This window comes from Bubalus kerabau, chromosome 6, assembly GCF_029407905.1.
Source record: "Bubalus kerabau isolate K-KA32 ecotype Philippines breed swamp buffalo chromosome 6, PCC_UOA_SB_1v2, whole genome shotgun sequence".
Classification (NCBI taxonomy): Eukaryota; Metazoa; Chordata; class Mammalia; order Artiodactyla; family Bovidae; genus Bubalus; species Bubalus kerabau.
The window spans coordinates 107,588,240-107,613,307 of NC_073629.1; the positions used below are offsets into that span (position 1 = coordinate 107,588,240).

General features: G+C 40.6%; 1 protein-coding gene across 2 annotated transcripts; it reads right to left on the reverse strand.

Moving 5' to 3' along the window:
• Positions 1–375: 375 nt before the first annotated feature.
• AKIRIN1 (akirin 1) lies at positions 376–11,094 on the reverse strand. Of its 2 annotated transcripts, XM_055586323.1 has the most exons (5): positions 10,715–11,088; positions 6,422–6,562; positions 3,965–4,099; positions 2,575–2,646; positions 376–1,916 (listed from the first exon to the last, which is right to left on the reverse strand). In XM_055586323.1, the coding sequence occupies exons 1-5, from the start codon at positions 10,932–10,934 to the stop codon at positions 1,906–1,908; spliced, it is 579 nt and encodes a 192-aa protein (XP_055442298.1). In that variant the 5' UTR covers positions 10,935–11,088; the 3' UTR covers positions 376–1,905. The 2 variants fall into 2 exon arrangements, with proteins under 2 accessions (XP_055442298.1, XP_055442300.1); XM_055586325.1 differs by lacking the exon at positions 6,422–6,562 and having other exon boundaries at positions 10,715–11,094.
• Positions 11,095–25,068: the final 13,974 nt, after the last annotated feature.

A 25,068-nucleotide genomic window follows, 5' to 3' on the forward strand; every position in this document is an offset into this window, starting at 1 on the left:
CACCTCACACTGACTCTGTATCAAAAAGGCTTCAGCGAAGCAGCATGGCCCGGCCCTGGTCCATCCTTCAGGATGTCGGATGCCCCCACAGTTGCCCTTCCCTTGTTTTGCTGTGACTATCCCACTGTAAGGCCACTCTCATTACAGCCACTGCTATTCTTCTCTTCCAGGAAGAAGTGACTACCCTGGACAAAGAAGAGATGAAACACATTGCCCTTCAAATATGAAGTCAAAATAATTCTTTAATAATTAAAAGATCACTTCTGGGCTTTAAAAAGTCTTTAAATCTTAAATGTAATGTTGAAATGGAGAAATAGTTATAGCAGCCTCACATAAATTATTTGAATTAATAAACATATCACAGTATTAAGAAGGCAAGGTAAACAAATAGCTTAAGTATTTTATTTGTTTGCAACTAAGCTTATTAACACTATATAATGAAAATGTACAAAGAATAATGTTGTTGTTTTGGTTAGATTTAAGTCAAAGACATTCATTAATAAGGAATCTTCGAATGTGAATATTCCAGAAATTTTTCTAAGCCATATATATGATCAGGACAACTGTCTCTGAATATTACCTTACTTTGGAAGGTACTGGCATGTTTGATTTAAACTTAAGTTTTGTTTTGTTTTTCCCCAAAATAAGCCTTAATTAAAAAAACTAGTCTATATTCAAACTAAAACAATTTTAATAGAACTTTCCTTTCCAGAAACAATAATAAAGGAAACAAGGCATTTTGTAAAATGTGGTCCTGAACAAGTCACAGTAAAAAATAAATGTATACTTAACTTCCACCTCCTCAAAACAGAGGCTACTTTCTGTTCCTCAGCCTTGGAAATAAGGTGAAGAACAGTCTGTAAGCAACTTTGGGCAGGGGTTGCCAAAACAAAGCTTAAGCAGTTGAACATGGACATCTCTTAAAAAGAATTTGGGGGAACCCGACCAAAGGATCCAAATTCTATTTTTAATAACTGATACAAAGGTGAAGTGGCTCCTCCCAAGCAGCAGTGCCTCTGGGGCCTGTCCCAGCCCGCGCCCACCTTTGTTATGCTCCCCATCAAACCCTGATGCTCTTGTTCCAAAGGAGACTTTTTCCTTCTGAGAGGTTCAGTGTCCAGGGAGCTCCCGTGTGAATGAGGTGAGCACAGACTCCACGTGGGTTTTTAAGGCTTGGAGTCAAAGTAATGTTCTAACACGGCGAGGCAGAATCAGATGTCAAGTGGCCTGTCTCCAGTTTGTTCTATTCCTCACCACACATTTGTAGACCTAGGACCACAGACCTTTGCTATGTCATCATAATCACGTCTAATGTCCATCCTAACTTATGATTCATATTCTGTGCCTGGAAACAGTCCCTGTATTTAACAATAATACCTACACATAAAACAATCCACTGTTACAACTTATATGGTCACAAAACATTAATGATCTTCTGTAGACCAAGCAAATGTTTTTAACCATAATTGTCGTGCATCAAATTCACAGCCAGAATCCCCAAGATCAAAAAAATTTGCACAATACAAATAATAACTTAAAATACACATACACACATATACACACACTCTCACACACACTTCTTACAGAACTGTGCTTGGGGAAACTCCATTTGTTGAGTGCCACTGAGGGCATATTTTTGTTAAACTGCTGCTCCAGGTGTTTTTGTTTGAAAAATCTATCACAGTAGGGCACAGCTGTTTATTCGATGAGCAGAAAAGAAAGATATGCTTGTGGCAACCAGAAAGTTTTAAGGTCTTTCAAGTTGTATAAAATGGACCTGCAGAAACATTTAAGTGTTCTCAGGATGAAAAGTTGGAGCTGAAATGTGATATCAAACCAGTTGCAAAAAGTGTACAGCAGCCATCTCTTGAGGTCAAACCTGGTACCCAGATATGCAAGAAAGCTTCAGGACACATCTATAAATTAGGAACAAAAAATAAAAGAGTTAAGAATACTAAAAATATAGGGTCATGCATTTTTAATATTAACTAACGGTGAATATGATAAACAGTATGGAGGATATGAATCACCATTCAAGAGGTCCTAAATTCACAAGAATTTAAGAGAAGATAATTCTTAAGAACTTACATATATAGCTGCTTATAATTTACGTTTTGAGCAACCAGTAGTGACAAAATCTTTACAATTAAGAAATTCTGACCACACACTTGATAAGCTATCTTAAGGACTCAATTTTCATAAATTAACAGCTGAAAGTATCTTTCTGAGGGAAAAGTCAGATAATAAATTGGCACTGAAGTCAGACTACCTGGGTTTTAATTCTGGCTGAACCACTAGCAATATGAGCCTGGACAAATTATTTAACTTCTTTAAATACTCTTACCTTTAAAATGGGACAAGTAGCAGTTTCTCCCTCACAGGGGAATTATGGATTAAACAAACTTTAGGAGGATTTAAATGGTTCAGCACAGTGCTGGACATACAAGTATTCTTTAAATGTTATCTATTATTTTACTTCATAGGGGCTTTTGGCTCCCAAGAGACAAGGTACCCAGTGTCAAAATCTTGCTCTTGGAAGTTGAAAAAGTCAACGAAAGACTTGGCAATACTTACAGCTTGTTGGCCTTGTCCCATATCGTCGCATAATCTGATCATGTGTGAATTTCACAAAAGATTCATATTGTTCTGTGAGGGGAAAGACAGTATATACTATCCCCAGAAACTCTCCCACAGTTTTTCAAGAATCAAGGGTCAGAATCACATATAGCTTCCCATTTAACATTACCCACTCTTAGGCCCTCCTTATAATGGTCACTCTGAGATCTATTCCTTTTTCTTAGATCCCAGAGCCAAATCTCTAGTTCCTAGGTTTGGTCACTGATCATCTCTAACATTTTCCTAATAATCTCACCCCTGCCATAATTTCATCTCCTGCTAATGGCTCCCCAAGACAGGCAGCTATGCATACTACTACAAGTCAGCAAATCTTAGTGTATCTCCTATAGGACATGAAGCTTGAAGCTCTTTTCTGCACTTTATCTTTGCTATAAATTTCAACATACACATTGAGTGATAGAGGTGGCATGGCTAGAAAGCTAAGAGAAAATGCCACAGTACCTAACTACAGACAGTTCCATAGAAGTTACCTTCTGAAGGGGAAACTCAGTAGAAAGACAGAAGGCAGTCTGACATCCATGAACAAAGAAGTCCAAACAATTTTGGAGTGGGGGTGGAAGAGGGGAATGACACACTACAGCTTCCTCTTATAATACACACCATTAGTGTATTAAAGGATCAAAGAGGTTCTGCTATAAAGAAATTCATTTAACACTCTGTTAAGTCAACAGTTCTCAATTTAAAGCCGACCTACTGACATTCTGTAATGTACGCCACCAGGTGAGAAAACAATACTGTTACGGGAAGAAGTTGTTGCCTAAAAACCTCTCTGATCACATCATCCTCTCTCACTAAACAGGTACTACTTTCTATTCTTGATTTAGATACCTTCCTTTTACAAAAGGCTTTACTTGTTGCCATCACTAATCACTCTGTTCTAGCCTGAGCAGTGCTTTCCAGACATTAAAGTACCTCTAAATCACAAGATGCCCGACTTCCACATCCACAAAGAGACTCCCACCAGAACTCTGAATCTGTTGACTATACTCTTTCCAACCACCTGATGGGAAGTTAGCATGATCCCCACCCACCTGTCTACTCACCAGCTATTCCAAATAACCTTCTCAATGCCTTTATTCATATGGAAAATTCTTGAAAGAAAAGCTTGGCTTGTTTCGAAAATGCAAATGAAAGTCCTTCCATACAATGTATAAATAAAATGCTTAGAATCCAAAAGAGAGTAATTAAGGAGAGTAACGTAATACTTAAAATTCATTGAACTCTCTGGTATTAAGTTTTATGCTTTTTCTAAGTTACCATTTACTTAACCGGGATTAATCCTTACTGAATCCTAATAACAACGGTCATAGCCACTGCGTCAGCCTACCTGCTAGTTTAGTATTGAGGATTTGCTCATATTCCTCCCGAATTTTATCTTCATAGTCTTTTAAGAGACGCTCACATATTATTCCAACTTGTCGGAGCGTAAAGGTGGGCTGGTCCTTTTTCATCCAGGAGGAACCTGGCCAAAAGACAAATCTAGTTTACATAACACATTCCAGCTGTAGGGTTCTGAATTGGTAACTAAACAAAGGGTCCTAGAATATAAAAATTGTTTTAAAAAGTAGTAATTTCCACTACTTTACAACACATGAAATAGTATCACAAAATTCTGTTTCTGACATTCGTTCTACAAGGCAAATCTAGTAGGAAGAAAGTGTGTTCAAGTGTGCTAGCTTATCTGCACACAGAAAAATGGTTCTGATGCCATTAATAATCTGAGCCCATACAGAATGTTCACCTGGTAAAGAACAAAAAGGTTAAAGCTGATAGAAAGACTGGATTAAAGAAAACAGATTCACAGTGTAAGAGCTGGGTTTCCCTGGTAGCTCAGCTGGTAAAGAATCCGCCCACAATGCAGGAGACACCGGTTTGATTCCTGGGTTGGGAAGATCCCCTGGAGAAGGGATAGGCTACCCACTCCAGTATTCTTGGGCTTCCCTGGTGGCTCAGCTGGTAAAGAATCCGCCTGTAATGTGGGAAACCTGGGTTCGATCCCTGGGTTAGGAAGATTCCCCAAGGAAGGCATGGCAACCCACTCCAGTATTCCTGTCCGGAGAACCCCCACAGTCCAAGGGGTTGCAATGAGTTGTACATGCCTGAGCAACTAAGCACAGCATAGCACACATAAGAGCTACCCTGATCCTTGGAGATCATCTACACCTATGTTTAATCATGGTGGTACATCATAATTATCTGTAGAATAAACAACAACAAAAAAGATACATATTGATTTAATTCTGGGGTAAAAGGGCTTGGGGACTGTTTAAGTTACACAGGTGATTCTGATAAGAAATAGCTGACCTGCCCGAAATAAAAAACTGTTAAGTCACTGACGTATGAAGGAAAGAGACAATTAGGCACTAAAAATCTCATCTTTGATCCCTTTTAAAACTAGGTTGAGGAAAATGAAATGTTCATAAGATTGCAGCTGGAAAGCAAAATTTCCACTGGGATGCCAGATGGAAATTGGCTTCCTGACCATGATAAAAGCAGCAGCTCTGTCCCACTTCTGAATTTTCCTCAAAGCTCAGCCTGAAATCTGTTTCTTGAGCCCTCTTGGTCTATAAACCAGTTAAATTATTTATAATTGTTTCTCTACTCATAATATTCTATTACATCAAAATTATATTACTAAAATCCCAAGAGAATATTAAGGAGACTTGCTAGTTACAATCACTGAAAGATCTATCACTCATGTATGTACAATTAATTGGAAAGGGTGTTGTCTGAGAGCCAAGACCTCTGGGTTAGAAGACAATTGAAATAAAAATTATTTCATGTGAAATTCACATAAAATGAACCATTTTAAAACTGAACAATTCAGTGGCATTTAGTATAGTCATACGGAGAAGGCAATGGCACCCCACTCCAGTACTCTTGCCTGGAAAATCCTACGGACGGAGGAGCCTGGAAGGCTGCAGTCCATGGGGTCGCACAGAGTCGGACACGACTGAAGCGACTTAGCAGTAGCAGCAGCAGTATAGTCATAATGTACAACCACCACCTCTATCTAATTTCAAAATATTTCCATCACTCCAAGTAACACCACTTACCCATTAAGCAATTTGTCCCCACTCCCCCTACCTCCTGGCTAACATTAATCTGTGTTCTATAAGGAGACTAATTTTAATCAAGGCAATTTAAAACTCGACAAACTGTTAAAAGGAGAATATTCTGTGAGGAACTAAACTCCTCTACTGTTAAAGTAGGCAGAGTTCACTACCAGAGGTGATGTTTGAGCCCCGGCCTGTTGACTATTTGCAGGGACTCATGGCTGAACTATGTGACCATGAAGGTTCCCTCCAACCCTGAGATGCTATTTTTGAGCACATCCTCTCTGACCACCTGTCGATGTTATAGAGCAATGCTGTCACACAGCGGTCTCCAGTAACGGAAATCTTCTATAGTGGTGTCTAATGCAACAGTCACAGGTGGCTGTTAAGTATTTGAAATATGGCTACAGCAGCTGAGAAACTAAAATTTTATTAAATGTTAAGTAATTTAAAATTCAACAGCTACATGTGGCTACTGGCTATGGTACTAGATGCTGCAGTTACAAAGGGTACTCTTGAACTGGGTGGAAGGAAGGTCAATCCAATCAACCTAAGTAAGGTCTTTTGTAATTTCATGACTATGGTTTTAAAAGTATTTATAAGTAGTAATATAATGTATACACTTTACCAATTTTATTACTTAGATGAAATCAATTCTGGCTTAGGAAACCATTTTAATTACCAATTACAAACTCTTAAATGGATTATGCACACTAAAACATGCTTACCTGGAGAACTAGGTGCTGTGAGTGTTGAGGAGTGAGGCTGACTTTCCGAAGTACAAGCTTCACTCTGATTAAGAACAACTTCTAAATGTCTCCACCTCTGATAACGACTATATTCTTGTTTTATGTTCTGAAAAATTTGCTCTAATAAAAAAGAAACACACTTGAGCATGCACTTTATTGTTACTTCTTCACGCTTCCTGTCCCTTTTTCCATGTTATACATATTAACAAGAAAAATGTTTATACCAGATACAGCATTCCTCTTATAACCCCCTAAGTGCTTCCTCTTATTGCCACTGTTTCAATAATTACATAGCGTAGCAGCTATTTTGGCATAAACCACCCAGATATTAATAGTTCACTTTGCTTCTTTTCTTGTGACAATGATGACCAGATCTGCCGTTTGCTGTGGGATTAACTAGGACGACTTACAGCAACAAATAAACAAACAAAGCCATGCTTCACCTAATAAAGAGCTATTTTTGATCTCTGTTGAGTTGCACAATTTCACAAACCAGGGAATTAAGAGTCTCTTACTACCCAAGGGCTTCTAACAATGAAACTCTTATACTGTTTGGAATTTAAGCTCTCTGGGGAAGGGGACAGTAGAAATCATTAGGTTCACAGCTTGGACATTGACCAAGAGAAGATCTGACATTATTGCTTGGAATGGGTGGTCAGAGCTTAGCAATAAATTTTCTGATCCTATAAGAGGCAGTATTTGGTAGGATTCAGACTACTATTCTGTGTCAAGGTAATAAATCAATTTGCTAATGCTATTAAAGGGAGTCCAAAACACACAAATCACTAACCACCCTGAAGGCCTCTCCCAGAGACAATACAGAATCTGAAAGGATGTGGTTTTCAAGTTTTCTGGTGTGTGTGTGTGTTTTTTTTTTTTTTGGGGGGGGGGGGGGGGGGCGGGGAGTAAAACATATATTCACTTTCCACATAACAGAGCTTCCTCATAAAAAATGAAAACCAGGAAGTTGTATCACTCCCTACTTACATTATTCTTATACTTGCTATAACCATATATTTTTTAAAACAGGGGTCATTGCCAATAATGCCATTGCTTCCTTCCTACCTATGTGACTATGACCCTGGGAAATCATTCAGGATTAGTCGCCTAGTACTTCAAAACGAATGTTAAATGTCTACCCAAAAAGTTGTGAGCATCTACACCAAAGACATTAATAATGCCATAAGAAATGATGATACAGTCTGACATGAGCTCAATGTAGTGCCACACACAGCTCAACTCCAGAATTCTCAGCCTGAACACGGAACAATGTAGGATTAGCAACCCTTTCCTTTCACAGTGCTATGAAGTTCATGTTTTAGATCCCTGAATTTATGAAGTCTCTGCTTCATCTTCAAAATGTATTATTCTCCAAGCACATACTTGCCAGAATCAATACAAGGATGTAAGGAACTGCAAAGACTTGAAACAAGAAAGGACAAGTATGAGGACAACGCTCATGAGAACAGAAGGTCTTTGATAAACTAACCGCCTCCTGTACAACAAAGTGAACAAACGGAAAGACACAACATTAAGGCTGGCAGAAGGACTAGCAAGTCCAAGAGTCCAAACACGGTGTGCACAGGATAAAAAGAAGTAGCTGTGATTTTCTTCCCAAGAAGGCCACATAAAACAGTAAAAGACATTAAAAAAAAAAACTTAACAGTGGATAGTAATTTAAATTCTTGCCTCCCAGTATTATTTGAGATTGTGCTTCCAGGTTATACCAAACTAAACCCATCTTCAAAATTCTACAATAGCTTCTGGTTGCTACAGACCAAATTCAAACTCTTGAATATGGTATCCCTTGCCTTCCAAGACTTGGCCCCAAATTACTTTTCCAGTTCCATCTCCCACTACAACACTGTTGCCTTAAACTATCCTTTCTTTAACCTGTGGGTTTTCTGGCCTTTGCTCTAGCACTTTTCCTTTGCTTGATCTAAAGATGTCTCTCCCACTAACATTACTCAAGACCCAGCTAAAATGTTATTTCTTTCTGGAAGTTATTCTCCAACCCTAAAGTCATGATCAATTATTAACTGTTTTACATCTAAACTCAATCCATGTTTACAAACATCTCCTGGAGGTCAGCAAGCCCCTTCCATGGCTGGTATCCACCTAGTTTCTTTAAACAATACAAAAGGCTTAATTTTATGGGCCCCTTCCATAAAAAGTGCTATAATACATACGGCCCCTCTTTTTAAGTTCAGTAAGAACAGTTTCTTGACTATTTCTTAGAGAACTTTTGAGTTAAATAGGATATTTTAAAATGAAGTCACTGATTTTAAAATTCACTCTTCTATTAGTTGGCTTTATTCCTCTTGTATAGCAACTAAAATTTTCTCCCCATTCTTCCATTTTAATCCATAAGGCATCTTCCACTTAAGCCAAAGCAACAAATCATATTGGTTCTTTCATGCCAGAATCATATTCTAATAAGCATTAAGAAACATAACTGATCAATCTTCACAAATGAATATTTTAAATAAAATACTTTCACATAAAATGACCAAGAAATCCATGCAAAAATTTTATGATTGAAAAAACCCCCAACGACCCCAGTATAGACTGCCATATTTAGGCTTCCAAATACATTCAGCAATTACTTACTAAGTATTTGCTATATTGTAAACTACACAGAATTAATCTAGATGGTAGTACTGGAATAAAAAATTTGCATAAAATCCATCAAGATAGGTGAGGCAAGAATTAATTCTATTTTGCAGAAGAGCAATCCAGAAAGATTATGTGACTAACCTTGGGTATCTTTAGCAGTGTAAGAAAAATATCTCTCTTCAAGAGGGTATCTATGTCCCCTGCTTTTGCAAACATTATTTCATTCAGTACACAAGGCTTTGCAACATTAAGTGATCAGACGACTAAAATAGAATAGAGTTCCTTATGGGGCAGGTTAGTCAGGTAAGGATGGAAGACTTGAAGAAATAATTGTATTTATTAGCAAACAGGTGAGAACATCATGATGGAAGTCAAGGATAAGGTACAGCCAAGTGGGGCTGAGGGGAAAAAAGCAAAGGCATAGTTTGGGGAAAAAAATGTATAAAAGACTGACTAGGCAAGAAATGGCTATAGCAGATAAATCTTTTGAATACCAAGGTAAGAGGAGAGGTGAGGTGAACACGAGTAAGGACACAGTGCCTAGGAGAGCCTGGCTGGCTACCGCTGGGATCTTGGTGTGAGAGGATGAGGGCCTCAAATCTGCATTGTGGATATGCACTATGCAGACTGGGGAGGAAATAATGCCTAAAGACACCGGTAACTGAAAGGGGTAAGCAAAGAGATTTTAAGGCAACCTCAAGGTTTTGCTAACGCTTGAGGAATAGAAAAACACACAAAGAAATGAGTTGCCGAAGTCCAGTTGTGAGCCACCCCCCCTCCATTTCCGGGAGTCCTTTAAAACTGCTAAATATTCATTCTGATGCACCTTTCCCTCTATTCTTGCGCTGTGGTTAGGAGCCGAGTTTTTTTCTTCCGTTTTTAACTTTATTGTCACACCAGTTCTCGTCTTTCCCTGGCCTGTGTGGAATGCCTTATTGAAGGAGAATCTCTGTTACGGATAATTGAATTTCTGCTTCCGGAGCTTCTGTATGTTGAAGGATTCTCAAATTCTAGCTAACAATCTACCGATTTCAAGCCATATATGGTGCAAGACAATAGCCATACAATAAAAGAACATGGCCAGTCTCTTAGAAACAGGTTGAAATCGGATTCCACGACTTCCGAGGGCGGCCCGAGATCCCCAAAGACTTCTGGAAATCAGGTCTCCCTACAAGTCCCAGCACAGTGCTGCACAGCACGTTCTCAGGCCCCTTCCCAGTAACCCGCCTCCAACCCCCGCACCCTCAAGGCCAGGTTCGTGAGTAGAATCCAATTTTCCATGGCCCACTGGATCTGCAGGGCGGCTCAGTACAGGGGAGGGCAGCGGAGAAAGGAGAGGCTCTGAGGTCTGGGAGGGCCCCGAGCGGCCGGGGCTATTTCCATCTTGCTCCCGCTGCCCACCCCTCTAGGCTCCCCAGCTTCAGGAAAACCGAAAACCGATTCTGTGGCCCTACTACCCCTCCCGGATGTCTTCCATCCCCGGAAGCGACAAGGCCCAGCGGCACCCCTTGTTCCCTTTTCTCAGGGCAAAGAAGGGGGTCTGCAAGTGAACTAGCTTAGCGTTCATGATCTTCTCCCACCCCCACTCCACCCCCCACGTCCCCACCCCCAAAATGCCTGGGCCTGGCTTCTTGCCAAGCCCGCAGCGTTGGTTACCCGGAGTTGGAAGGCGCCGCTCGCTGCCGGGCGGGGCGGGCTGCTGCAGAGTCGGCGGTGGGGTCTGCATCTGAAGCAGCGGCGGCGGTTCGGCGTCCGGGGGCCTGAGGCCCGGAGTGGGGCCGGACAGAGGGGCGCAGCGCCGTCGCTTCGGAGAGCCAGGGCTCAGCAGCGCCGCCTCGAACTCCATGGGCCGCTTCAATGTCGCCCCGCACGCCATGCCGCTGAAAGACCAGGGACCAGGAGCCGACGCGGGTGTAACTGAGGCCCAAGCTCCCGCTCCTCAGAGGAGCTCACAAGCCAAGCCGGCGCCAATGGCGCCTCCAGCACCCGGCAGCAGCGCTGACCCCGCCTCCTGTGACGTCATGGGTCTGCGCCACCACCGAGCGGAGGGGGGGAAGCCGGAAGAGAGCCGCTCTGGGAGGCCCGTCAGCCACGTTCTGGCCCGCGGCGCCCCCTACTGAGGAAATGGAACGATCTGGGCGGAGAGTTTGGTCACCAAGCAACCTCGGGAAGGCCCCCACCTCCGCCTCTACCGCTCCCAGGGTCCCATCCTCCCCCCACCTTTCAGAGCCAAAGCGCCGGGGTGGCCCCTTAGGTTTTCGCACCTGCGCGAATGGGAATTGGGGGAAGGGAGAGCCTGGAGGGGGCCTGTCCAGAGCCTATGGGGGTCTGTGTCTTCCGGTCCGGTTACCTCATTCCATCCAAGCCGCTCCAGACCCAGTGATAAGAGAGACGGTTATACTAAAAGTTCTACAAGGACATTGCCCTCCCACCCCCAGTCCAGGAAAGCCTTCACTTAAACGAAACCCAGAATCTGAGGATGGACTTTATGGAAGTCCATCAACCCCATAAAATTGTATGCAGAATTGCGTGTGTGTGTATGTGTCTATGACCCGTATCTTTATCAGCTCATCAAAGGGGTATGTTACTCAAAATAGTTAAAAACCAACAGAAAACACGCCCCTGGTTTGAATCATCCAAGAATAGTGTCAGAGTGTTAAGAACTTGAGCTGACAGCTGATTTGCCAGGCCCTTTCTTTGACCTGGCAGCCCAGGTGCTTCCTCAAGTCTATCTGAATTCTTTGAAGCGGTGCCAGCTATAAAGTACTTTTGATATTCTGGAAAGATAAATAGAAAACTGGAGCGTTCTGTTTTCAGAAACTGTATTTGAAAGTCTATTACTGGTAAGCAGTTTCAGTGCTTTCAAGAGATGGTCAAAGGGATCTGTGATCGAAAAAAGGCTAAATCAAAAAAAAAAGAAAGAAGGCTAAATCAATTCTATAACTACGTATATATGTGTGTGTGTGTGTGTGTGTGTATTTATATATATGTAATGGTCATACATGCTGGGATCTGTCTGCCTAACCATATCTCTGGGATTTTCCTAAACAGTACAAATTTCAGATATTCTCTTCTACTAGACCTTATGCCAGATCAATGTGGCCCAGTATTTGAGTCAGAGAAAATGGGCAATACTACCTCAAGTTCCATTGTTTGCGTCTTTCTGTTGCATATCTTTGTCCTTCCCAGTTTCTCCAAACTTTTTTAAGATCCAAACATAGGTTTTTTCCTTTGCATTTATCTTTGACAAATAGAAATAATTCTAAAATGACTGAACATACTAAATGCTTAGCTTATTTTATCCTATTTCTTGTCCATAAGGACATAAAGGTTTACAACAGACAAAAACAATACAGAAAACACAAGAGCAACAAACATACAAAACTCCTAGAAATAGAGCACTAGGGCCAAAGAAAAAGGAGATCACGATTATCCTGAGGGTAAACATGGCTGTGACTGAATTTGATATTTTTGTTCTCAGTGTTCTAGCTGCCAAAGCAAAAGTGAAGACACAGTACATGTTCAATAGATCTTGTCATCTGTAAGGAATCAGTTTATCAGAGAAGACAGAACATAAATTTTTTTATTTTCATAACACTACATTCTAAATGTGATTTCTCATGTGATTTGTTAGGTACCAGTAAATGATATAATAAAGCAAATAAGCAGATTTAAACAACAAATGCAAAGCATAAATTAAATTGATATTTCTTATGTCCAATAAAAGCCAATGACATAAAAGTAACCTAGGGATGGTTGTTTTTTAAGGGACTTATCTAATGTGGTTCAAGCCAATTGCTTTCTTGTGGTCTAAACTGGTCCAAAGTTAGAGCTCAGAAGGTTTGAAAAGTGTGTCCCTTGGGTCATTGTTCTAAATAGCACCTCTTCTAGCTAGGGCTTTGGTAAGTCCTTTGATAGTCTCTTCTCTGTGATACTTTAAAATTTTGAGAGTGTCTTGTAATATTAGTGTTTTAAAACAGGAAGTTATAATTTGTTTGCATGTCTGACTGTGCTTCAAAGCTATAAATTCCTTGAGAATAATAACCAAGTCTCATTCATGTGTGTTTCCCCATCACCAGTACACTGCTTGAATACAAGAGGGGTAGGCACAGAAGGAATATTGGTCAAATAAATAAATGGTCATCATTTCAAGGTTGTGCTGTGTCCCTGAAAGCCGGTAGTCCACATTGCTGAATGAGGGTGGACTTAGTTGATTCAGAAACCAAACAAGTAGGTGATATATCCTATTATACACTGAAGATGACAGTGGCCCAACCAGTGAGATGTCCTTGAGGGAAGCAGACGGGCTACTTTGACGACTTCTTAGTGTGATGTCTCCTTGTGAGGTCATTACCATGGTTCGGGTCTGCTTTGCTTTGCATACTCAGATACTTGACCAGTCATGCACATACACCACATACACTACTAATTACCTACCGTGGACCAGACACTATATTATCACGGCTGAAGATGCTATGGTATAGAAAGAGATATGGTTCCTGCCCTCCTAGGGCTTCCAGTCTATTAGAGATGGCAGACATTAATCGAACTGTAACAACAACAACTGTATAATCACAAACTGTGACAAGTCTATGAAGGAAAAAGACAAGATATTATGAGAGTACAGCAGAGGTCTTGTCTTGGAGAACAGTGAAGACTTCCCTGAAGACGTGATGAGAGAGCTAATTCTTAGGTGTGCTGGTAAGGAGTCCAGCGCCCTCAAGGAGGAAGGGGTCCAGGGCTCTTGAGAAGAAGAAAAAGGAGCCTGGGGCTCTTGAGGAGGAGAAAAGGACAAATGTTTTTCTTCTACATTGTTTTGTCTTAGTCAATATAACAATGTATCTTGCTCGAGGACATGTTTCTCCTTAACAAGAACCTACTGACTAATCTTAAGACATATATTGTGGGAGAGGATCTGGTAAGAGCTTTCTATTGTTACCTCTAATCTTGTTAATTTAAGATAATATGTTGTAGGAGTGGGTCTGGTAAAAGTATTTAAGGCCTTGATAAGACTAGCTAGGGGAGCACTCTCAGTCCCCCTTCTGATGTCTGTATCAGAAGCTTTTTTTGGTCCTTTTTCACTTTAATAAAACTCTGCTACACAAAAGCTCTTGAGTATCAAACCTGGTCCCTGGTGCCTAAGCTAAATCTTATTCTTCGGAGATCATAAATCCGACATCGTTCACCATAAACCATCAGTGACATCTGAGCTAGGAATTAACTAAGCAAAGAGAAGTTGGGAACACCCTGAGCCAAGGGGACAGCATACCCTAAGTCCAGTGATAAAAGAGATATAATGTGTTTGAAGAATCAAAAGAAGTCTCAAGTGGCTGTGGTGCAGAGCATGAATGCAGATTCAGGAGAGGAAAAACCAATGCAGAAGGCTAGTCCCTGAGCACTTAACGCCTATCAGTTCAGGTCAGTTCAGTCACTCAATAGTGTCCAACTCTCTGCAGACATCATGGACTGCAGCACGCCAGGCTTCCCTGTCCAACACCAACTCCCAGAGCTTGCTCAAACTCATGTCCATCGAGTCAGTGATGCCATCCAACCATCTCATCCTCTGTCATCCGCTTCTCCTCCTGCCTTCAATCTTTCCCAGCATCAGGGTCTTTTCTACAGAGTCAGTTATTTGCATCAGATGGCCAAAGTTTTGGAGTTTCAGCTTCAGCATCAGTCCTTCCAATGAATATTCAGGACTGATTTCCTCTAGGATTGACTGATTGGATCTCCTAGAGGTCCAAGGGACTCTCAAAAGAGTCTTCTCCAACACCACAGTTCGAAAACATCAATTCTTTGGCACTCAGCTTTCTTTATGGTCCAACTCTCACATCCATACATGACTACTCAAAAAAACAAAGCGCTGACTAGACAGACCTTTGTTGGCAAAGTAATGCCTCTGTTTTTTAACATGCAGTCTAGGTTTGTCATAGCTTTTCTTCCAAGGAGCAAGCATCTTTTAATTTCATGGCTATAGTCACCATCTGCAGTGATTTTTCAGTTCAGTTCAGTTCAGTAGCTCAGTCGTATATGACTCTTTGCAACCCCATAAATCACAGCACGCCAGGCCTCCCTGTCCATCACCAACTCCCGGAGTTCACTCAGACTCACGTCCATTGAGTCAGTGATGCCATCCAGCCATCTCATCCTCTGTCGTCCCCTTCTCCTCCTGCCCCCAGTCCCTCCCAGCATCAGTCTTTTCCAGTGAGTCAACTCTTCGCAAGAGGTGGCCAAAGTACTGGAGTTTCAGCTTTAGCATCATTCCTTCCAAAGAACACCCAGGGCTGATCTCCTTCAGAATGGACTGGTTGGATCTCCTTGCAGTCCAAGGGATTCTCAAGAGTCTTCTCCAACACCGCACCTCAAAAGCATCAATTCTTTGGCCCTCAGCTTTCTTCACAGTCCAACTCTCACATCCATACATGACCACTGGAAAAACCATAGCCTTGACTAGACAGACCTTTGTTGGCAAAGTAATGTCTCTGCTTTTGAATATGCTGTCTAGGTTGGTCATAACTTTCCTTCCAAAGAGTAAGCGTCTTTTAATTTCATGGCTGCAGTCACCATCTGCAGTGATTTTGGAGCCCCCAAAAATAAAGTCTGACACTGTTTCCACTGTTTCCCCATCTATTTCCCATGAAGTGATGGGACCAGATGCCATGATCTTCATTTTCTGAATGTTGAGCTTTAAGCCAACTTTTTCACTCTCCTCTTTCACTTTCATCAAGCGCTTTTTAGTTCCTCTTCACTTTCTGCCATAAGGGTGGTGTCATCTGCATATCTGAGGTTATTGATATTTCTCCCGGCAATCTTGATTCCAGATGTACTCTGCATATAAGTTAAATAAGCAGGGTGACAATATACAGCCTTGACATACTCCTTTTCCTATTTGGAACCAGTCTGTTGTTCCATGTCCAGTTCTAACTGTTGCTTCCTGACCTGTATATAGTTTTCTCAAGAGGCAGGTCAGGTGGTCCGGTATTCCCATCTCTTTCAGAATTTTCCACAGTTTATTGTGATCCACACAGTCAAAGGCTTTGGCATAATCAATAATTTGGCAGTGATTTTGGAGCCCCCCAAAATAAAGTCTCTCGCTATTTTTATTGTTTCCCCATCTATTTGCCATGAAGTGATGGGATTGGATGCCTGGTCTTAGTTTTCTGAATGATGAGCTTTAAACCAACTTTTTAACTCTCTTCTTTCACTTTTAAGAAGCTCTTTAATTCTTCACTTTCTGCCATAAGGGTGGTGTCATCCACATATCTGAGGTTACTGTTGTATAATATTGCAAGGAACCTCCCACCTCCTGGCACACAACAAATTCTTTGCTATCCCTACCTGGGGATGTTTCTATGATAGTTCATTCACCCTGTGGATGCTCGACAATAGATCTGAGACTCTGTTTACTGGTGCCAGCAGTTTTCTGACCCAGGAGGATAGCTGGGCTAAAGTTGGGGCTGGGAATGCAAGGAGCAAAGGATAGCGCCTTCCAAAATCTTCTAGGATTCTTTGCCCAAACTTTCCATAGGAGTTTTTTTATAGTGGCTATTTCCCACCCACCATCCATCAACCCACACCAGTCTGATTTCACCCCTTGTGTTCCACTAAAGCAGGTAAATACCAATGATCAATGTATGGAGGGAAGTGGACTGACATGAGCAAGGTTACCTCTAGGTATAGAGGTAAGAGAGAAGAAAGACTCAGGTGTGATTCCTGGCTTCTGGCTTTCTCAGCACCATTTTCTGAGAAAGATTTCATTGGACAAGAACCAGACTAGGAAGAAGATATGAATGCAGTTTTGGAAATGTTGAATTAGAGGTTCCTTTAAAGGACGACATGGGATTCTCAAGTGTAGTGTGTGTATGTGTGTATGTGTAAATTTGCGGGCCTGGGATTCAGGAAAAGCATAGATTGGAGGAAAAAAATGACAGTCATTGCTGTAGAAATGGTCATTGAAGTCGTAGGAGAAGCTGCGATTGTCTAGAGTAGGCATTCTTACCCTTTTTTTCCTGTGAAACAAAATCCTTCTCTGAACGTTTTTAAATGTATGAAATAAAATACATATGATGAAAGCTCATATATATTTAATTATAGATTCATCTAAGATAGTATATCAATATCCACTGGATATTGATAGACTAGCTGAATATATAACATGCTGTTGTTGTTCAGTCACTAAGTCTTGCAACCCCATTGACTGCGAAACAGCAGGCTTCCCTGTCCTTCACCATCTCCTGGAGCTTGCTCAAACTCATGTCCATTGAGTTGGTGATGCCATCCAACCATCTCATCCTCTGTTGTCCCCTTCTCCTGCCTTCAATCTTTCCCAGCATCAGGGTCTTTTCCAACGAGTCAGTTCTTCACATCAGGTGGCCAAAGAATTGGAGCTTTGGCTTCAGCATCAGTCTTTCCAATGAATATTCAGGACTGATTTCCTTTAGGATTGACTGCTTTGATCTCCTTGCTGTCCAAGGGACTCTCAATAGTCTTCTCCAGCACCACAGTTTGAAAGCATCAGTTCTTTAGTGCTCAGCCTTCTTTATGGTCCAACTCTCACATCTGTACATGACTACTGGACAAACCATAGCTTTGACTATACAGACCTTTGTCAGCAAAGTCGACAATACGCTGTCTAGGTTTATCATAGCTTTTCTTCCAAGGAGCAAGCATCTTTTAATTTCATGGCTTCAGTCACTGTCTGCAGCGATTTTGGAGCCCCCAAAAATAAAATCTGTCACTGTTTCCACTTTTTTCCCCACCTATTTGCCGTGAAGTGATGGGACCGGATGCCATGGTCTTCGTTTTTTTGAATGTTGAGTTCTCAGCCAGCTTTTTCACTCTCCTCTTTCACCCTCATCAAGGGGCTCTTTAGTTTCTATTCACTTTTTGCCATTAGAGTGATATAATCTGCATATCTGACATATATTCATTGGATATTAAGAAACCATCTGGAACTGTATAATACAAAGGCTAAAAAAACTATTGAGATGGAAGAAATATATTGCATGGAATTTCCTAGCAGTCTAGTGATTAAGACTCTCTGCTTCCACTGCAGAAGGCACGGCTTCAAGCCCTGGTCAGGAAACCAGGATCCTGCAAGTCGCCCTCCATGGCCAAAATATATGTATATATGCAAGGCTTCCCTGATGGCTCAGATGGTAAAGAAACTGTCTGCAGTACAGGAGACCCAGGTTCAATACCTGGGTCAAGAAGATCCTCTGGAGAAATGAGTGGCTACCCACTCCAATATTCTTTCCTGGAGAGTTCCATGGACATTAGAGCCTGGCGGGCTACAGTCCATGAGATCACAAAGAATTGGACATTGAGTGACTAATACTTTTCACAACATGCAGGTATACTGCAAAAGAAATTCCAATAATAACCTGAAGCAAGGCATAGCAAATTATAAAAGCAAACTCTAGGAATTGCAGTAGAGGACTGAGGAGAAATACGGCAAAACCCATCCAAAGCCTTAATGTGAGTGGAGAATGGGGAAATAAAAATATTCAAAAGATCTTATTTTTTGAGGGAAAGAGAAAGAAGTACGGAAGGAAGCATCTCTATAGGGCAAATAGTTGATGTATTTTTTAAATGATGATAGAAAGATCTGTGGGCATTAATAAGCAGAGGAAAAAGAAAAGAAATCATAGATAAAATGGAAAAATATAGTGGAGCTTAGCAAACAACCGAGGCTTCCCAGATGGCTCAGTGGTAAAGAATCTGCCTGCCACTGCAGGAAACACAGCTTTGATCCCTGAGCCGGGAAGATCCCCTGGAGGAGGAAATGGCAAACCGTTACTCTAGTATTCTTGCTTGAAAAATTCCATGGACAGAGGAGCCTGATGGCCTGTGTCCATGGGGTCACAAAAGAATTGTACAAGACTGAGCAATGAGTGACTAACAAATGACAAGGAAAAAGGGGGAATGAATGGTAATTTGATAAAACCAGAGAATCAACAAAATAAATAATAAACATAGTATCGGTTGGCAGAACTAAGGTGAGTGTTACTAATTACCATTAAGTGTAAATAAACTAAGCTACCCCATTGGAAACCAGACTATCGGATAGTATTTAAAAAAAAACAAGCCAGCTATATACTGCGTATAAGAAACAGATTTAAAACAAAACGATACAGAGAAGTTGAAAATAAGGGAGTAGGCAAGGCATCCCTGGCAATGTTAAGCAAAGGGAAAAGAGAAGAGGCAATGCTGATATCAGGAGGAATCTAAAGAAAAGCACTAAACTGGTTAATATAATATGAATAATTTAAAAAGAAGTTTTAATAATCATAAACTAAAGAACATGGCAGGTAAATATATAAAGCAAAAGCTATTAGAAAGTCAAGGAGAACTTGGTAGAAATACAATCATATTGTGATTAAACAGAACTTAGTACAGAATAGGCAAAACTTAGAGGAATTGAATAATGAAATTAATGAATTTGACTTAGTTCCATCCATGGCATTGAATATAGAATATCCTTCTTTTTCGTATGCCCATGAATCATTTACAAAATTAGACCACATACTTGGTTCACAAAGAAAACATTAACATATCTTTAATAAAAAAAGTTTATAGAGCATACTCTAATTGTAATCCAATAAAATTAGAAATGCATAATAAAAGGTGATAAGAAAACCTTTGACTGCTTGGAAATTAATAAACAGACTTGTAGATAACACTGAAATTAAAGAGGACATAAAATCTGAAACTGTAAGCCATCCAGAGAACAATGAAAAAGAGGACACTTCAGATTATAACCTATAGAACACCCTCTAGTAAATGATGCTGTAAAGCTGGTTCTGTAGATGGAAGAAAATAATTTGACCCCATCTACGACAATTTCAGGAGAAGGCAATGGAACCCCACTCCAGTACTCTTGCCTGGAAAATCCCATGGACAGAGGGTCCTGGTGGGCTGCAGTCCATGGGGTTGCTAGGAGTCAACACGACTGAGCGACTTCACTTTCACTTTTCACTTTCATGCATTGGAGAAGGAAATGGCAACCCACTCCAGTGTTCTTGCCTGGAGAATCCCAGGGACGGGGGAGCCTGGTGGGCTGCTGTCTATGGGGTTGCACAGAGTTGGACACGACTGAAGCGACTTAGCAGCAGCAGCAGCAGGACAATTTCAAAATATGGTTGAAATATTATCCTTTAAAGTAAACATAAAGTAAAATAATAAAAAGCTTAGGAGAAAATTTAGGAGGGAATCTCGTGATTATAGTTAATAATATTGCACTGTATACTTAAAATTTGCTGAGAATACAAAAGGTAACACACAAAAAGTAACTATGTAAAATGATGGACATATTAATTAAGTTGATTGCAATAATCATTTCATAATGCATACATATATTAAATCATTCCATTGAGTACCTTAAAAAAATCATGTTGTACAACCTCAATATATACAATTTTTGTTTGTCAATTATCTCAAAAAATCTAAGGGAAAAAAAGACACTTTCTCTGGTAAAGTACCTGTATAAATAGCAGTTACTTAAAACATTTTGTTGAAATTTGAATCTCTTTTACATAATTTATAAAGGAAAACTGGGAATTCCTGGTGTTCCAGTGGTTACGACTCCATGGTTTCACTGCCAAGGGCCCCAGATAAAAAAATAAATAAATAGCATCATTAAAAAGAATAAAGAGGAAACATTCAAAAATAAAAGCAACTATTTTTATTTTGTATATGTTTAAAGAAAGGAAGAAAATATAGTTGGTCATATGTACAACCTAGGAGAGCAGCAGACTTACAGATAATAAAGTAAAAGAACTATTTGACCAAATGAAACCTTTAAAATGAATTTATAAAAGATACAGCAAATCTGGGAGGAAATGCAATAAAGAAAATAGCGAGTTAATGTCTATAACATAGGAGAAATACATACAAACAGTTAGGGGAACTGATAAACCTGTAGATAAAATGGAGAGAGGACATGAAGAAGTAATTCAAAGAAGACCAAGTCTGAATAGACTAGAAGCATATAAGTGCTAAGTCTCATTTATAATAGCCAAAGCAATGCAAAAAGTTAACAATGAGATATCACTTTTTATTTATCAGACTGTGAAAGTTTAAAAATTCATCTAATTTTATTGCTGGTGAAATTGCCGAAAAAGAGGCAATTATTATATATTGCTGTTAACTGGTACAGTCTTTTCAGAAAGCATTTGGTGACATCTACTAAAAACAAAAAGATAGCCTTTCCTCTACAAATTCTATTTCTGGGAAGTCATCCTATAAAATAAAAGCACTAGAATGTATTTACAAGCATCTATATTGCACATTGTGAAGTCAAGTGGGCCTTAGAAAGCATCACTACGAACAAAGCTAGTGGAGGTGATGGAATTCCAGTGGAGCTATTTCAAATCCTGGAAGATGATGCTGTGAAAGTGCTGCACTCAATATGCCAGCACATTTGGAAAACTCAGCAGTGGCCACAGGACTGGAAAAGGTCAGTTTTCATTCCAATCCCAAAGAAAGGCAATGCCAAAGAATGCTCAAACTACCGCACAATTGCACTCATCTCACATGCTAGTAAAGTAATGCTCAAAATTCTTCAAGCCAGGCTTCAGCAATACATGAACCATGAACTTCCAGATGTTTAAGTTGGTTTTAGAAAAGGCAGCGGAACCAGAGATCAAATTGCCAACATCCGCTGGATCATGGAAAAAGCAAGAGAGTTCCAGAAAAACATCTATTTCTGCTTTATTAACTATGCCAAAGCCTTTGACTTGTATGGATCACAATAAACTGTGGAAAATTCTGAAAGAGATGGGAATACCAGACCTGCCTCTTGAGAAACCTATATGTAGGTCAGGAAGCAACAGTTAGAACTGGACATGGAACAACAGACTGGTTCCAAATAGGAAAAGGAGTACGTCAAGGCTGTATATTGTCACCCTGTTTATTTAACTTCTATGCAGAGTACATCATGAGAAACGCTGGGCTGGGAGAAGCACAGCTGGAATCAAGATTGCCGGGAGAAATATCAATAACCTCAGATATGCAGATAACACCACCCTTCTGGCAGAAAGTGAAGAGGAACTAAAAAGCCTCTTGATGAAAGTGAAAGAGGAGAGTGAAAAAGTTCGCTTAAAGCTCAACATTCAGAAAACGAAGATCATGGCATCCGGTCCCATCACTTCATGGGAAATAGATGGGGAAACAGTGGAAACATGTCAGACTTTATTTTTGGGGGCTCCAAAATCACAGCAGATGGTGGTTGCAGCCATGAAATTAAAAGATGCTTACTCTTTGGAAGGAAAGTTATGACCAACCTAGATAGCATATTCAAAAGCAGAGACATTACTTTGCCAACAAAGGTCTGTCTAGTCAAGGTTATGGTTTTTCCAGTGGTCATGTATGGATGTGAGAGTTGGACTGTGAAGAAAGCTGAGTGCCGAAGAATGGATGCTTTTGAACTGTGGTGTTGGAGAAGACTCTTGAGAGTCCCCTGGACTGCAAGAAGATCCAATCAGTCCATTCTAAAGGAGATCAGTCCTGGGTGTTCTTTGGAAGGAATGATGCTAAAGCTGAAACTCCAATACTTTGGCCACCTCATGCGAAGAGTTGACTCATTGGAGAAGACCCTGATGCTGGGAGGGATTGGGGGCAGGAGGAGAAGGGGATGACAGAGGATGAGATGGCTGGATGGCATCAACAACTCGATGGACATGACTTTGAGTGAACTCTGGGAGTTGGTGATGGACAGGGAGGCCTGGCGTGCTGTGATTCATGGGGTTGAAAAGAGTCGGACACGACTGAGCAACTGAACTGAACTGATATTGCACATTGTTCATGATGGCCAAACCGAGATTAAAGAAAATGTTCATCATTGAAGGAGTTATTGAATAAAGCATAGTACATTTAATGCAGCTATTAAAAAGCATGGATCAGAAGTATGCAAACTTACATGGTAGGATTTTTTTAAAGGAAACCATGGTATGGAGAATTTACATAAACCATCCAAGATCGCACACCTAAAAAGGAGTTAGGGTCAGGATTCAAAAAGTCTGGGTCAGAGTCTGTAAATTCAACCACAATCCTATGTTCCTTCTGAAGTGGAGTGAATAAAAAGTTGATTTTTATGTTGTTGTTCAGCTGCTCAGTCGTGTCTGACTCTTTGCCACCCCATGGAAGGCAGCATGCCAGGCTTCCTTCACCATCTCCCGGAGCTTGCTCAAACTCATGTCCATTGAGTCGGTGATGCCAGCCAACCATCTTGTCCTCTGTCGTCCTGTTGTCCTGCCTTCAGTCTTTCCCAGCATCACAGTCTTTTCAAAAGAAAAAAAAAAAAAGGGTGATAGAGGATGACAAATAAAAGGGAGAAAAAAAGAGTGAGATGGCTAATATCACGCATGTTTAAAGCAGCATGGAACAAAGTGGAAATAATTGTCTGGTAGCACCTGTATAGTCTTCCCTCCCCACCCCTTCTGCATCCAAGACAGGAGAGGAGAGGGTCCCTTCCTAGCTCTCAATGTGGTATAGGAATAGGGACTTTTCTTATTTTACCAGAGGTCCCTCCAGCTTCCTTTGTTGGTTTACAGAAATTGTCCAGTCTTGGCAGATATCACTGCTTTGGGGCTGCTTATGATCCCTTCCTGAGCTGCGACCATAAATGGGACATTTCCTCAGAATAAGAAGGGTGCTCAGGCCAGAAACCAACAAGTCCATTACAGAAATGAGTAATCAAAACAGTAGCCAGTATTTTTTGAGAGCAACTTACGGAGTTTTACCTGTGTTAATTTTGTTAAGGCTCACAATAGCTCTCTATGGGGAACGTTGCTTTCAGTATACAATGTGGTAGACTAAACTATGACCTCCAGAGATACCACTTCCTAATCCCCAGAGCCTGTGTATATGGCAAAAGGGCAAATATTACCTGTTGTATACTAAAGAAAGAGGTTTCCCTGGTGGCTCAGATGATAAAGAATCCGCCTGCAATGTAGGAAATTTGGGTTCGATCCCTGGGTTGGGAAGATCCTCTGGAGAAGGGAATGGCTACCCACTCCAGTATTCTTGCCTGCAGAATCCCATGAACAGAGGAGCCTGGCAGGCTACACTCCATGGGGTCACATAGAGTCTAACACAACTGAGCAACTAAATGCATACTAAACAATTTGTTTGTCTTTGTCCCTGTGAAGTGAATTATATCTCAACAAGCTGAAATAAAGACATATTAATACATGGTAGCATTGCTGTAGGTAATAGCTCTGATTTCACCATAAGGGTGGACCTGTAGCTGCCAGCAGTTCCAGAGTCACATAATCTCAGCATTTTAACTGGAAAGGAAAGGAGTATCTTTCTCCCAACTCTGCTTTGAAAAATCTCAAATAAAGTCTTGAGTCACCTGTTTTGGGTTATGCTCGAATCCTTTTGTGTCCTGGGAAGATCACAGGTCTGTGATCAGAAGAGAGGGAGGAGTCTGAGGGGACAAAAAACAGGATTCCGTTGTGTTAGGGAATACAAGCAGAGTTAATTGCAGAAACTGTGGAGAGAAGTTTGGCAGAATCCAAGAGGGAATATTGGACCTTGAGTATCAACAGTTTATAACCAAGGAACAGCAAGTGCCCAGTTAGATTAACCACATTTGTTTGCTCTGAGGAGTCTCAGTAGAGAGATAAGATTTAAGGAATCAATTAAGGCTGGAACCACTGTCTTAATAGCTTACAGGGCTGTGAGGTAAATTCAGAACCAACACTCTGGCTAAAAAAAAGCAATGTAGAGAAAGAAATTCAAAGCTATAAAAACCATACACACAGATAAATAGATAGATATGCAAACTATTTAAAGTAGTTGCTTTTTGGAATTTACTTGAGGGACACTTTCATTTTTTTTGTTTTCATTTTTTGTGTTGTTTAAATATTTTGCAATATTTTATAGGAAATGAAGAATTTTTTTAAAAAAGAGAGAAATTGTGTGAAAAAGAAATGGAGTTTTCTTTGTTGTCAGTCTCTTCTTATCTTCTCCAGGACTCTTGTCTTTCACTGACTATTAACAGTAGA